This window comes from Triturus cristatus, chromosome 9, assembly GCF_964204655.1.
Source record: "Triturus cristatus chromosome 9, aTriCri1.1, whole genome shotgun sequence".
NCBI lineage: Eukaryota > Metazoa > Chordata > Amphibia > Caudata > Salamandridae > Triturus > Triturus cristatus.
The window spans coordinates 1,155,147,698-1,155,163,341 of NC_140592.1; the positions used below are offsets into that span (position 1 = coordinate 1,155,147,698).

Below are 15,644 nucleotides of genomic sequence, written 5' to 3' on the forward strand. Positions count from 1 at the left end.
CAAAGAGTGTGAATTGAAAGGATGTAGGATGTCCGTTTTTTTCTAACACTCATTTAAATGGCTCTTAAATGAAGTCTCAAAGCATTTCAAAATACATTTCGGTTGTTATGAAAGCACAGTTTATTGTAACTCTCTGTGATGAAAAAAGATTTAACTAGGATAAAAACACATCAGAACACTACTTGGTGATATGTAAATGATAATTATTTTTGCAGAAACTCAATTTGAGAATTCTTTTTGTTGCAATATAGTTTTATCAATAAAACTGCATCTTAGTGGGATAGGTTGGGGCCATTTCAAAGGAAAATGTGCTGTTTCTGCTACCACATCATGCTTTAGTAATAAATTAATTAAAAGCAAGTTTTTAAACATGAACTGTGAAACATTCCTGCCAATGCCCTGATGACAATGCTATTAGTTAACTGAAAGGCAAGTCAGAGTTCATGTGTACTCGATATGTAAGCTAGATTGTTATCATAGATAGATCAAAAGTTTGGTTACTAAATCAAACACACATTTTTGTACAGCAGAAATCTTGAACTCACAAATGTAAGTAATCCAGTACATTCAGCACCTGCATCTAACATGCATGCACAGCCCAGCACTGTATCCTTCATGTACTGCACCACTCACAGGTAGACATACACCCAGCACATGCATTTATCTTGAATGCACTGCACAGCACAACATCCTTCAGGTGCTATACCACTCAAAGGCAGACATGCATTTAACATGTACACACTGCGCAGTAGTGCATTATCCCTGTATTGTATGCTTTCAAGGCACACATATACCAAGCTCATATACACTACTTCTGCGCAGCACAGCACTTAACACCAAACCGATGTAGGACAAGAAGCAGTAGAACTTTAAAATGAGGGAGCGTTTAGCCCTCACTCCAGTGACACAGGTTAACAAGCATTGGCATAGCCAATAGGTCTCGCCTTTGGGACCTTATAAGTGTTTAGCCATGCAACAGTTGCATAACTAAATACTTATAAGGTCCCAAAAGCGAGACCTACTGGCTATGCAAAGCGGCCGTGCGGCCGCTAAAGTGAAAGTAGTCGCGGTAAAGCGTGGCGCGCGCGCCCGCGCACATGCACTGTAGCTCTAGGCTGGCCTGGTAGCACTTTTTGGAGCCCTCTCAATAAGTCTCGCCAGACCAGCGCATGCGCTGGGTCAGGCGAGACCTAAAAAGGACCTTTTCACTCCTACTGATCACTACACAGTATGCCGCCGCAACCCCCCTTGCGTTGCTTTACTCGTGGTAAAGGCAGTTGCCTTTCACCCCTATAAGGGTAGCGCTTTGGGCGCCTATCCCGGTCACACAATACTGCAATCTGTGAGGCCTATGTCATGGAGCATGTTAGACCTGGCATCTTTTAGCATAGTTTCCCCTGACGTTTTGCCTTCTCGTCTCCTGTTTTTGACTGTGTGCTGAAAATTGTTTTTGCTGGCTTTAGGACTCTGTGCACTTTCTCACAGCTGACGAGTGCTAAAGTGTATGTGCTCTGTGTCTAAAATGTAATGGCATTTGGTTTCTCCATGATTGGCATATTTGATTTACTGGTAAATCCCTAGTACAGTGCACTACATGAGCCCAGGTCCTGCAAATCAAATGCTTTTAGTGGGCCTGCAGCACTGATAGTGCCGCCCACATAAGTAGCCCTTCAAACCTGTCTCAGGCCTGCCACTGCACTGTGTGTGCAGTTTAACCTGCCATGTCGATCTGGCAAAATAAACCTTTTGCCAGGCCTAAACCTTTCTTTTAAATGCATGTCACCTCTAAGGTAGGCCCAGGGTAGCCCCTTGGGAATGGTGCCGTGTATTTAAAAGGTAGGACATGTACTTTGGAGTTTTACATGTCCTGTTAGTGAAATACAGCTAAATTCATTTTTCACAACAGAAAGCCTATCTCTCCCACAGCTTAGGATTGGAGCTGCCTTGTAACACTTTACAAGTGTAACTTCCAATTGGGAAAAGATAGGAAGAGTAACTTTGGTGTCTCTGGATTCACAATTTAAGAACACATCTTTTGGTAAAGTTGTTTTTTTAATTGCAGGTCTGAAAATGGCACTTTTAGAAAGATTACATTTTCTTACTTTAACCATTCTGTGCCTCTGTAATTCACATCTGGGTTGGGTGACAGCTAGGCGTTGTGCATTCCCTCTAGACAGTCCCACATAAAGGGAGAAGAGGTGTGCCCTGCATAGCCTGATGTTCCATCACCTGGCTGTGGGTCTTCCTGAGCTACAGTGAGAGGGAGGAGCTGACACTTGCACCTGAATAGGGCTGTGCCTGTTCCCATACAAAGAGTTACATACCCCATGTAGTCTGTCTGGAGCCAGGGCCAAGAGGGGAATGGTCTTGTGCACTGGACCTCTGACACCATGAATTGAATTGACAATACTTCTGGAACTGAGGACATTCTACCAGGACGAAGAGCTGTTGTGTTAGCAGGAGGGACTGCCATTGTTGCCCGTGTTGGCCTGCTGCTTCTTACCTGGGAGTGACAGAACTGGACTTTACTTTTTACATCCTGCATTTCTAAAGGTGCTCCAAGGGTTTGTTGGGCTTGCCTCTTGTTTCTTACGTCTCAGGGTGTCAAGAATTCCTGTCATGCGAGGGGAGGAAAACGGTAACCAGCGAAAACGGACTACATCTCCCAGGATGCTTAGCGGTTGAGAGGTTATGTAAACAGGAGAGCTGTTACATAACTCAAGGAAAACACGCCCTTATGTAAACAGGAGAGCTGTTACATAACTCAAGGAAAACACGCCCTTATGTAAACAGGAGAGCTGTTACATAACTCAAGGAAAACACGCCCTTATGTAAACAGGAGAGCTGTTACATAACTCAAGGAAACACGCCCTATAAAGGGAGGAACCGGGAGGTACAACGCTGTCGGATATTGTGTTTACACCGACGTACCTGCTTAGTGAAGAGCAGTGTTCCGGAGTGGTGCTCCAGTAAGGCAAGAACGGAGGTAGGTCGAGTCGTTACTCCCTGGGCCGTGTCTTGCCCCATCGTCACCTGTGAAGGACCCGGAAGCTCTACCGGATAACCATTGAGCTTCGCTTTTTGACTCGGCTGAGTCAAAGCGCAGTGGCGCTTTTGCTGGTTGGAGTCGTAACTCCCAGCCCGACCAGAGATACAGGGACTGCCAGCTGTAACGCACACCAGGAGGTGTTTGCCGCGTTACAGACTCGGAAGTCCACAGGATCGATCGAGCGGCTGCTCTCGGTTCAGTCTTCTTTGCTTGTGATTGGGGTATCGGTGACGCATCACCAGGAGGTGACTCCGCGTCCCGGTGCAGTCTGAGGAAGAGGTTGAGCGGCTGCTCCCTTCAGGTAGAGACCCCGGCTGGGTGTTTCCCTGACTCCTCGATTCTCCCCAACACTCTTCGTGCCCCTCACAGCCTACCGATTGGCATTGTCGGCCATTTCATTTCTGCCCTCTGTTGGCATACGCCGGGATCGGCGTATATGCAGAGGACGGTTAGGACCATCCGTGCTGTGGGCTGGTAACGTACTTAGCCTGGAGGATTCCAGTGACTATAACCTTTGTTTATTCCTTGTATTATTTTTGCCTTCATTAAAATAACTAAACCTTCACAAGTGGTTGCGTTCTCATTATCGTGTCTGTTAAACGATCCTGAGACGTTCAGGGCGTTACACAGGGATATCAAAACCTTCACCAGCATCTTGCTATTAGCATCTGGGAGCTCTGTTGTGAGCACTGCTCTGCCAAGTTGTGCCAAATCCAGTCCTGGGCCCTTGAAAGTGAGGGTTTGGTGCTTCAACCCAAGCAAGCAACGCATTAACACCGAAGTGTCGCTCGGAATGGGCGCATTTCCTGCGATATAGATGTTTAGCTGCTGCCTGCACCAAAGCCGTGGACACCGCTCACCAAGTGCGCAACACAACAACCTCAACTTACAACACAGCCCTGATTTTGCCAATGCAGCGTCTCCGAATCACCGCTGCTGCACGAGTCTTGGACACCGCCTCACCGACTCCTGTGACGCACCATTCCCAAATTCGATGCACTCCCGGCTCTGCGCACCTACAGTCAAGTCATTTGACATCGACTCCTCGCAACTGACACACGGCGCACTTGACATCAACGACGCAGCCAGACTTCGGAACTGACGCATCGCTTTCGACAGCGACGCATCCCCTGTGTTTTTTAACACATCGTCCCTGAGCACCGACGGATCCAAGGTACTGTCAGCGGGTATGTGTGACTCTTGGATATAGCCCGCGCTCCATCGAGGTTGGACTGAACTTTTGAATTTGCCCCGGTCAAGCATGACCAGATAGCACCAGTTGGAGCTATTGACTTCTAAGCAATGCATTTTGATTTAATCTTGCAAAATTCATAATTTGACTTGTGTATGTAGGATTTGTGTTGTTTTGCTCAGATAAATAGTGGCTATATTTCTAAACTGGTGTAGAGTACTTGTGTGGTGTTTTTACTGTGCTACTGCGCACAAATACTTTACACATTGCCACCTTAGTTTAGCCTGACTGCTCTGTGCCAAGCTACCAGAGGGTGAACACAGGTAAACTTTTAGCGTGTACTACACTTACCCTGACTAGGATTATGGTTCCGGCTTGGGCAGGGTGCATACCTCTACCAACCAGAAACCCAAGTTCTTACAGCACACATGCATGATCAATGTTTGTCTATCACAACACAAAAGAGAAATAAGGATCCAGACATCAGTAGAGCTCTGCACTTAGGGTAGGGGGGCACGTCCATTACCATGCAGAGGACTTTTCCGTTCCAACAGCCATCATCATTCACTCACGAAAATAAAAACCCAGAAAAAGCTACTACAAAGGAGGTACACCATTGTCAAAATATCAATGAGGCGAAAGCAAAAGAAAATGCAGTGCTTACAGGTAAGTGAGCTTGTTGTGTGTGTGGGGTGCTGAAGTGAAGGCGATGCGAGGAAATGCATTCAGAAGAGAGTGAAAAAAGGGTGCTGGAGAGGAAAGAGGTAAGGTGTAAAATATACATATGGAAGAGATATGGAGAGAAAAAGAGTGCACGTATTTAAGATAAACTGAATATGGCCACAGTTATTGAGATACTCTGAAGACCACCACCCCTTCCACATGCCTCGTATTTCCCAATACGAATTCTCCACTATTTCTGTTTGGGTTTCGGAATAGGGTGCTACTGGCTGAAAAGCTCTTTGATGCATCTTCAGGGGTACCAAGCACCAGGGCTTTTAGTGGTCCGGGTCTGTCCAGTTCTGAGCACCGGCAATTATTTTCAGGGGGCCTCGAAACGGGTCTCTATCGGGCTCTATTTTTGGGCCTCACAGAGGTAGTCCGTTTTCTTTTTTTTCTTGGACTGCAGTGAGAGCATGCACATTGATGTGCGCATGCTCATTTTGCTCACTACTGTGTAGTGGAGGTCAAGGCATGACGTCATGCCAGGTGAGCCACGTTGTAGGAGAAAGGGAAATTCTTTAAAGAGAGCCATTTCTCTCAGGATTTCCCTTCTCTTTTTGCAGCGCAGGAGCAACGTCGTGGTGGTGCCAGCCTTGACATTGTGGGATGATTAGGAGAGAGACGGCCACAGGCAGCCTGCTCCATCACGACCCTGTCTCACGTGGGGTTTCTAATAATGCGGTGCATGAAGGCGCCTCTGCGTGTAAACGTCAGTAGTAGATAGAAATTCAATACGGTGCCACAGATGAAGGGATAACCCTAAACCCCCCAGGCAGACCGAAGTCTTATACAGAGAAACAGCAAAAATCTGTGCACACGTAAAAGAGTAAGCAGTATCAATTACTGTAAGTGATGAATAAAGCACACAATAACAATTTCAATAAAACAGTGATCCGATGACGTGTTTTCTTTCTGTGTAGATTTATTCGAAGACCATGTGCCCAGCCAACACGTGTTTCGTCAGGGAATTAATTAACCCTACGACTTCTTCAGGGCTCAAGGGCAGAAAGGCCGGAATGGTAAATCACTATGCCGTCCCGGCTGGTAAAAGGAAGTTCAGTCCCAGAATGGGTGTTGAGTAAGTATCGGTAAGTACCACAATCAAATCACTCTTCAAAGAGTATCGGGTAGGCCTTGTGAGTATGCCAGACAGAAGAGGAGTGTAGCTGAAGCCCTGAAGAAGTCGTAGGGTTAATTCCCCAACGAAACACGTGTTGGCTGGGCACATGGTCTTCGAATAAATCTACACAGAAAGAAAACACGTCATCGGATCACTGTTTTATTGAAATTGTTATTGTGTGCTTTAGTCATCACTTACAGTAATTGATACTGCTTACTCTTTTACGTGTGCACAGATTTTTGCTGTTTCTCCATCACCACCCTGCTCTGACCTTTCACACTGAGCGTCAAGGCTGCTGTGTAATCCAGCAACAAGTGAAGCGCAGAGAGAGGAACTGTGTGACCCTGTCCCAGCCTTAACAGCACCAGGAAGTTAGAAGTTGAAATCGACCTCACTTAATGATTCGGACATCGTGTTTTCCAAAGGTAGGATAATTGGAGGGGTCTGGTATTTTTATGGCTTATACTTAATAAATATACCTTTTTCCCTATTTTATTATCCTTTGCTGGATGCGACTTTATGATTTTCCTAAGCACACAATACTAGTAATCTTGATTAAGACCTCACTCATACATAGATAGGCCACACCCCTTTACGAGGTTTGCCCCGCCTCTTTTAGAGCACCTCAGGTTTTTTCCCCCACTTAAAGCCCTGCCAAGCACTATATAAATGCAAACCCTTCTCTCTGTTATCGCGCCACTATCCATTTTCAATCCCAAATAACAGACTCACATGTTCACCACTCAAATAAATTTCATATTTCCCTATGCTATTTCATCACCAATCATTTTTGGGTTCGGGAATAGCGCTCGCCGAAAAGCGCTTTGACGCCTCCTTGGGGGTATGCGCTATATAAATGCAATTACAATGGGGTAGAAACGAGAATAGAAAGCTAGTCATCAAATAAAGCAGAACTTGGGCTAGACATTGAAGCCCTCTCACCACCCAACGTGAACTTTAACGGGAGCGTTTCATGCTGAAGACAAGAAGTTCATAAAATGTGAGTGACACATTGACGTCGCGGCCGCTGTCCAATGAGAGAGGGAGTGATCTGAGAGTGGGCGTATCCAGTCGAGGTTTGAACTGCGGGCGGGCTACAGCGTGATTGGATGAAAGGTGACGTCGGAACATGTCGCGAGTCACCAGGCGAGCGTTAAGCATCGAGCGCAGCAAGAAAGAACAACTCGCGGAGCAGCAGAAGATCCAGCGGCCGAAGGAGGAGCGCGACAGCGCGCTTTCCCAGTACACGACATGTGGCCGCTACAGGCTCCGCGACCTTCTGGTATTTCAGTGCAACCAGTGCTACACGGTGCTGGGGGACTCTCTGCAAATGTGCGGCCAGGACGAGAAACTTGACTGCGTCATCTGTTTGCGTGAGTTAGACTGGGCGGGGGTCAGATGGGTGGGCGAGACACTTTAGTAGAGTGGGGCGTGTCTTAGGGCTGCTTTGATAGCTAGGCAGAGCAGAGTCGTGTTTGGTAGTGATGGAGGTGGGCGAGCTACCGCATTAGCAAAGGAAGCAGACCGAGCCAAGCTAAGGGGCTGGCTCGGATCTTTGAGCCAGTTCACGATTGGAGTCCTGAAAAGATGAGTTATGTAATCATACATCAAACTTCGTAAAGTATCATAAAGTGTCTTCAGAGTTTAAAAAATAAAAACGGTAACATGTGGAAGCTTTGACATCAATAGGGCACATTAACGCTCTCCACTGAGAAGTACTTATTAAAAGGGATAGATTTGTACAACTTCAACTTGTAGTATGAACTCCCATATTTACAAGTGCGGTCATAGCCGATAATGGGGAAACAAAAGTTTTAATGAAATACAAAATGTGCCCTAGGTCAGGCAATTAAAGCGGGGGAACCAACCGCTTTTTATCAAGGTTTGATGGTTTCACCCTACAAACCAGCCAGTAAATGGTTATCTATTTGTCTGACCTGCTGAGGCCTTGTTTTAACCGCTTACTGCGCTCTTCTGACATTTTTAAAATACAGCGCAAACTCAACAAGGTCACATGCGTTTTTGATAGGTAATGGGAGATTAAGTGATTAGCATTGGATGTGGAGCCGAGTTGCACAGTCGGCGGCTCTGGCTGTAAACCCACATGATGTTTAGACGGAGGGTGGCAGGCAGAAGCCACATAAAAGCGCAGCTCATTAAGGGCTCGAGGTTCCAACAAGACCTACCCAGGGTCCTGGCTCGAGCCTTCAGTTGCCCCCCCCCCCCCCCCCCCCCACCTCTAGGTAGTAGTGAGTGACGTGGGTAGCGTTGAAGAGTCTCGGGCATGTGGTCGAGAATCACTGCAATTATTCGGCAATGAAGGGACTCTGCAAATAAGACCGAGCTTTACAACCGCGACATGTGCACGCCGAATATTCTAGCAAGAAGCAAATAATTGTTTATTTTTGTTAAGTGCTTGTCTGCATTTTTCGTCGCATACGGACATGTTAATAACGTTTGATCATGTGAGGACGAAGAAATATTGTGATAATATATGCAAGTAGTGGAAAGTGTTGCTATTATGTGGAAACTGCTGTAGGAGCACAACAATAAATAGCATTGATATTTTGGAGTCAGACGCTAGCGTGGAGACCGGACAGTGGCATGGGACTGGGTTGGACTTTGGATGTTGATTCTAGATGTTATAGCTAAATACAGTAAAAACAACAGTTGATGGACAGAATGCAGAACAAAGTCATACATTCACCCCAGTACAGAGATCTGGGCCTAAATCCATCGTTTTTTTGCTCACCATGCCATTCCAGTTTGAACCCACCTGTGCCTCATGGAAACAGTCTAGTTAAATACAGTGCCTTGAAGGTGTGTAAGTTTTACAACACTGGCTTTTTTGGTTGGCGTGCTGTCGATCATCACATTGACAAGGGTACTAGAGCCTGAAATACGATGGCCATGGTTTCGGGTACTTTGACATGAGGTAGTTTCTAAGGAACTTGTACGTATTGTATACATTTCAACATCAAAATAGTTTGTATAGCAAACGATATAAAAAAGGCAGTAAACAAGTTTTAATTTTCACAGGGCCTTTAAATCGTGCTCACCAGGCGAGTTGTAATGGAGCAATGAGAGCATGCCTGCTTCTTGGTTAATCATACCCCTGTGGAAGACGACTACTCTGACGACGTTCTAATTTAGCAAACAACGTTCTGTCCATCAGCTCCTGTTGTTTGCTCTGTTCACCCTAAGTTGGCAGGATGTGCTCAGACATGCGTCTCTTGCTCACTTTGCCACTGGATTCAAGCTAACCTGGCTGATTATGGGTGTTACCCAGAAACCGGTGCCAGGATGCTTGTTTCTGATCCAGGGAAGAGCCGACTTGGCAGTTCGGGCAGGACTATTCCAATGAGGATCAGGGTCAAGACTGATTTTGCATATGGCTGGGTTTGAACTGGGATGGCGAAGTGAGCTAAAGAACGATGATGGGTTCAACCCAGATCTAATAGTGACTGGGGGTGAGTGTCTGAAAAGTTTTGACGCTCCGTCCATCATCTCCTTGTGTTTGCAACCTTCTTATTTACACAGGGGAACATGCCAGCAATAAATGGTGCTGTCTGGTGGCCAATAAGTTGTCTTGACATGTCGAAAATTCAGTTAGCTCTCTGAAATCTCTTGTTATGGCCATCTTTCTCATACACCTTGAATGCTTAATTTTTGGTAATAGCCGTATGACAACAAGAATTTCCACTGGCTTCCCAGAAATGGGCTCAGTTTGTAGGGATAATAACTCCACAGAGGTTTCACTGCTGGCCAGGTGGCTTTTTCCCATGCTGGAATGCTGTCCTCTTAAATGTACAGATCTACCAAACCCTAGTTGAGGTGGACACAACTTATCCTTCCTTGCTAGTCCAGGTAAGAACTTAGATGTAGCAAGCGTATGTGCTTTAAAAAATATTTATAAGGAAGGGAAAAAAAGTTTTAGCATTCTGCCAGTCTTGGAGAAGTGCATTTGTCTCTTGTTCAACTTTCATGGGCTGTGAATCTAAGAAACACAATTTAGCCTAGTTGTCCTGGTCATGTGTGATTTGTATATTGGAAACCTTTTGTAGCTATAGGAACAGGCTGGTGGCCAACCTACCAGCTACAAATGGGCGTCCGGAAGGGGACCTTAAAAGGAGTATATGTTGGTTGTCACGGTCATTGCTATAAGTTGCTACAAGTTGACCATCTTGTGCGGCTTGCACACTGGATCCGAATGGACTCGCCATTCACCAAGTCATCCAGGATGCACCCACACACCTCACATGCAAGTCCCACGCTGATAAAGGCAAGAGTATCCATTTATGGGAATTGCCTTCTGGCTTTCTCACTAAAAGGCCGTAAACTCCCACCCCAGATACAATAAAAAATGCTGTTGCCACTGGACAATCTATTTGCTTCCATCACCAGTGACTGGTGTGCAGTACCTCCGCCTGGCTGTGCCGCACTATCTAATCTCCTCTTGCTTGTCTATAAACCCCAACAAGTATCTGCATGAACTCACGTCACCCTTTCTCCACTAATGATCACACCTAACTTCTTTTATTTTCATCTAAGCAACTGAAGTGAATGTTTTTAATGAGCGCATAAGACTTATCCCAGTCACCAACAATACCATTGGACTAACCGCTAGCTTTGGTTTCCGGAGCAGCATGCTGCCTGGTGTAAAGCGCTTCAACCCTTATTTAGGGGTTGTAAGCATTTTATAAATACAATTACAGTAACTTGGGCTGAAGGGTCAATAGCCAACCTCACTCAGAAAGGAACTACGGATTAGTCATCTCAAAACAATCTGACTCGGTTGACACCTGGGGGTTTTGTGAGTCATCTCAGGTGTGCTGTGGTGAGGAATACAAGTGTTAAAAAAATATAAAAAAATCTAGTGCGGTCAGATTTATTGTAAAGTTTGCTTGAGTAATAACCAAAGGATACATAGAAAAAACATACTGTGCAGGAGTGCACAGCTTTTCTAAGCATCGCAGAGGACTTCTTTGCCAACAACTGCATTTTAACCAAAGAGCGAGAAATTGAAACAACTCAGAAAAGCTCATTTTCTACCATCTGCATATATCTCCCCATACCATCCAACATTTCCTTGCTCCTATCCCATCCCCACCATTTTCCCTCCCTGCATTCAAAGTGTGGCCAAACATTGCATTCAATGTCTGGCTCTGGCATATACTAACACCCCAGCCGTCAAAGGGTTAAAGGAGAGGCACGTTGGTGCTATGGCTCAGTGGAATGTGTTGGAGAAAAGAAAGGGATGAGGGGCAATTGATGGGTCTTAGTGAGGATGATCATTTAAGCATAGCGTTATATTTAGTATCTTTGGTGCTCCATGCACACACATTCTAAATTGTTTTTTCCTGTTACTTTAGGAGTAACCAATGATGTCATAATAGAAGAATACCTCATGTTTGATGTGGAAGGGTTCCTTGCAGGAAGGTAGGTAGGTTATTCCAAACTTACGCTCAATGCTTTCTGGTGTAAAACATTTACATTGATCAAATGCAGATCTGCCATGTTAAAAAGAAAATAAAGTACGTTCCTTATTTGATTTTGCACATGGGTAGGCTTTTAGAAGTCCCACACCCGCTGTTGAATTTCAGCACATTACAATGCCAGGTTCTTTTTGTAGCTTTGTCTTTGCTCTCCTGTTTCTGCCTCTTCGATCCACACAACGAATACTGACTGCTAACCCCCTGCAGATTGGGTCATGTTTCACTAGATGGATGGTGACGAGTGGCAGGAATAGAAAATTACTACCATACCAAACCGGTGGGTGAGCCGGAATAGAAAATTACTACCATACCAAACCGGTGGGTGAGCCGAAGGTCTCGGGTGGCAAAACAATGGAAATCAGTGGCAATAGTGCACTATATACAGAGGGGCTTTTCATCTGATTATTTCCCCCGCCCCCCGGGGCACTTTGGTTTTACAAAAGGGATCACAATTTTGTGTGCGGTCCCTTCTGTAATAAGTATTGTGCTGAGCCCATTCTAAGAAGGTGTTTCATCTGAATGTAGGTGTTTCCCAGTGATAATGAAGTGTAGTTCCTATATCCCTGATAGGTTCTGCACATTGGAATAACATACACTATAGATTTGACGTAGGACTAAGGTCAGTATGTCTCTGTCGAGTATATTAAACGTAATTACTTGTGTGTGCCAGAGGTCACTAGAAACTTCTCGAATATACAAGAAGGGATTAGTCTCTGACAACCGCATAAACATGACAACTTTGTTTCCCTTTAAATTCGGAACAGTCTCAGAATCGTGGAAACAAAAGATAACCGTTTCACTCAGTCAATCGTGCATGCTTCGTTTCTACAGAGTTGCACATAAATAGAAAGGCGGGCGTTTTCAATAAAGGATTTATTGAACAGTCTTATTTCTCATGCAAGAGATATGAATTGCTACAATCGTAAGACAGACTGCGAAATACAATATGTACGAGGTTAGCAGTAAGATAAAATAATACTGCAATAGCATGGTTTGTTGCTATGACATATATATTTATCAAAATACATACATAAATAACATATGCTTAAATGTGATACTCATCTGATGCTTCTAAATTGTTCTACCCTAGTGTACCTAACCTAAGTGCAGTACGAGGTTTGAAGTAGGTGCTATTTCTAAAGTATAGCTAGCTATATTTTAGTTTAGCCAAGAGTTGCCAAAACGTTTTCTAAGTTCTAGTCAGCTCCATACCTGAGAATGAGAGAGGATGGAATCTCTTTTCTGGACTCGATAGTCTATACCCCCTCAAGGGAAGTCGGAGAACACAGGAGCTGGATTCTGTTCGAGGAGGATGACCGCGTCTGGTCAGTGCATCAGGCTGGAACTCGATCTTCTTCCGAACTTGCCGTGGCAAACCGCGTAGTCTAGGTTGGATCAAATCCTCCGGGAACCACAATTTGCCCAGGCAAGTGCTGGTATATTTATACCTTGAAGGTGTCTAGGAATGCCAGTATTGACGTAAAAGTCGGGCAGAGGAACGTCATGAATGAACCTCTAAGGAATAGATGTTCATGCATACTTAATGAGTTCTTGAAGAAATCAATATTCAAGCTGAGGGAAATTGCCAAAGGCTTAAGGATTTGGTTTTCCAAGAATTCGTTGTGACGTGGATGGACGGATGTAGGTGGCCATGCCTGTATTTGGTTTGTACGGACAATGTCTAAATAAGGGCCAGATTTCTATGTCCAAATAAGGGCAATGTAAATTGTACCTATATAAGGGCATAAATCGGGATACCTATAAACTGAATCTAAATCTACACACAACAGGAGGAGTATCTTGGCCCCTTTGGCCAGGCTGTCTTAACCCCTTCGCTGCTAGGCCTTTTCCCCACCGTGCTAAGCCTTTTTTTGTCTATTTAGGATAGTGCGCGCTTAGGCCCCTGTAACTTTTTGACCACATTAGGTATCTAGGCCACATTTGCGTCCTTTTCTTCCAACATCACGGGGATTCTAAAGGTACCCAGGGTTTGTGGATTCCCCTAGAGGGGTCCCAGAAATTAGCCAAAATTCAGCTAAATTTGGTTTTTTGGGGGAAAAAGGGCTGCAAATGAAAGCATCTGGGTTTTCCCTTGCAAATGGTATTAAAAAAGGGTTTGTGGGGCTGAAATCACAAGTTTCCCAGCTTTTAGGGAATGATAGACTTTTGTCAGAAAACCAACATTTTGTACACAATTTTGGCATTTTTCTAGGAGATAGCCTATTTTTGCTATTTTTTTGTGCTTTCAACCTCCTTCCAGTTAATGGTAGAAATGGGTATGAAAGCACTAATGGATCCTGGAAAGCTATATATTTTAGAAAAGTAGACAATTCTGAATTCAGCAAGGGGTCATTTGTGTAGATCCATCAAGGTTTCTTTATAAAAACTAACAGTTAAATATAGGAAAAATTGAAAATTAGTTGAAAAAAACAGCCTTTTGTGTCAACGTTTTCACCTGTAACTTCTTCTAATTATGCCAGCTCTTTGAAAGCAATATACCGTTACATCAGCTGGACCTTACTGGTTGTGGGGATATATAGGACTTGTAGGTTCACCAAGAACCCGACAAACCCAGAGTCAGAAACTGAGCAGCAATTTACAATGGCTTTTTATTATGTACCAGGTATATAGCAATTATTGTGCGAAAATGTTTACATGGAGACATCTGTATGAAAGACACCTATGTATTTCTGAAATGGGAACAAATTATAGAGTTTACAAACAGTAGATATTTGTACATTTTCGAAATTTGGAATACTCGTACTAGCATGAGAATTAGCGGGCATTTTTCAAAATGACTTCTTTTTTACATAATGTCTTTCATTGGGAAGGCAGAAATGCATCGAAAGTCAATAGGTAATAGTTGGTTTACAAATCTGAATTACCCTATGTCGCCTGATAAAAATGGTACCTCACTTGTGTGGGTCGGCCTAGTGCACGCGACCGGCGCAAAACACAACGTGGACACACCTCAATTTCGCAGTGAGAAATGATCCTTATTTGGCAAATTGTCTAGCTGTAGTTTTTGAACCATAGCTCTGCTGGCACCTAGGGAAACCTAGCAAACCTATACATTTTTAAAAAATAGACACCCAGGGGAATCCAGGATGGGGTGACTTGACTGCCTCCCACCAGGTTCTGTTACCCAGAATCCCTTGCAAACCTAAATAATTATCCCAAAAACTGCACATTCTCCCCACATTTCTGTGGTGGAAAGTTCTGGAATCTGCGTGGATCCACAAATTTCCTCTCACCCAGTGTTCCCCCAGGTCTCCCGATAAAAATGGTACCTCACTTGCATGGGTAGGCATAGTGGCTGCAACAGGAAAGGGCCCAAATCGTACTGTGGAGACTTCAAAATTACCTATAGCAAAACTACCTGGTTTGGGGGGAGGCCCCCTGAGATTTTGGCCATCTTGGGAAAGTACCAAACCCAAACATTTCTGAAAACTAGACACCTGGGGGAGTCCAATGAGGTATGGCTTGCGTGGATCCCCCAATGTTTTACTACCCAGAATGCCATGCAAACTTTAAATTTAGCTGAAAAAAACACATTTTCCACACTTTTGTGTGGAATCACCGTGCCGGCACAAATGTTCCACCACCCTGCGTTCCCCTTGTTCTCCCGAGTAAAATGACACCTCACTTGTGTGGGTGGGCCAGTGGCTAGGAAGAGCCCAAAACATAGGGATTTAGAGTAGAGCACCAAGAATTCTAAGCGCTACATTTAAAAAAAAAAAAAAAAAAAGTTTTTAGCCAATTCTGCTTTGGACACCCACACAAGTGAGGTATCATTTTTAACAAGGGGAATAGTGGATGAGTCTTTGGTGGTGTTCAAGGGCCGCTTGGTTTTTAGGCAATACATTCCTAGTAAGAGGGCATGCTATGGAATTAAGCTGTTTATGCTGTGTGACAGTAGGACTGGATATGTCTCTAATTTCAGGGTGTACACCGGTAAGGAATCCAGGATTAACCCCCCCTGGTTGTCCGTCCACTTTTGGAGTGACTGAGAAAATTGTGTGGGAACTTGGTCGAGGATTTTTTAACAAAGGCCACCATTTATAT

At 44.5% G+C, this 15,644-nt stretch overlaps 1 protein-coding gene across 2 annotated transcripts in view; it reads left to right on the forward strand.

Moving 5' to 3' along the window:
* Positions 1 to 7,176: 7,176 nt before the first annotated feature.
* The window catches only part of OIP5 (Opa interacting protein 5), a 110,697-nt gene continuing 102,229 nt past the window's right edge, over positions 7,177 to 15,644 (forward strand). The window contains exons 1-2 of one of the 2 annotated variants that reach the window (XM_085628079.1): positions 7,177 to 7,457; positions 11,457 to 11,523. In XM_085628079.1, the coding sequence (XP_085484205.1) occupies positions 7,214 to 7,457; positions 11,457 to 11,523 (311 nt within the window). In that variant the 5' untranslated portion in view covers positions 7,177 to 7,213. The remainder of the gene's footprint in view (positions 7,458 to 11,456; positions 11,524 to 15,644) is intronic. The other variant, XM_085628080.1, reaches the window with a different exon arrangement.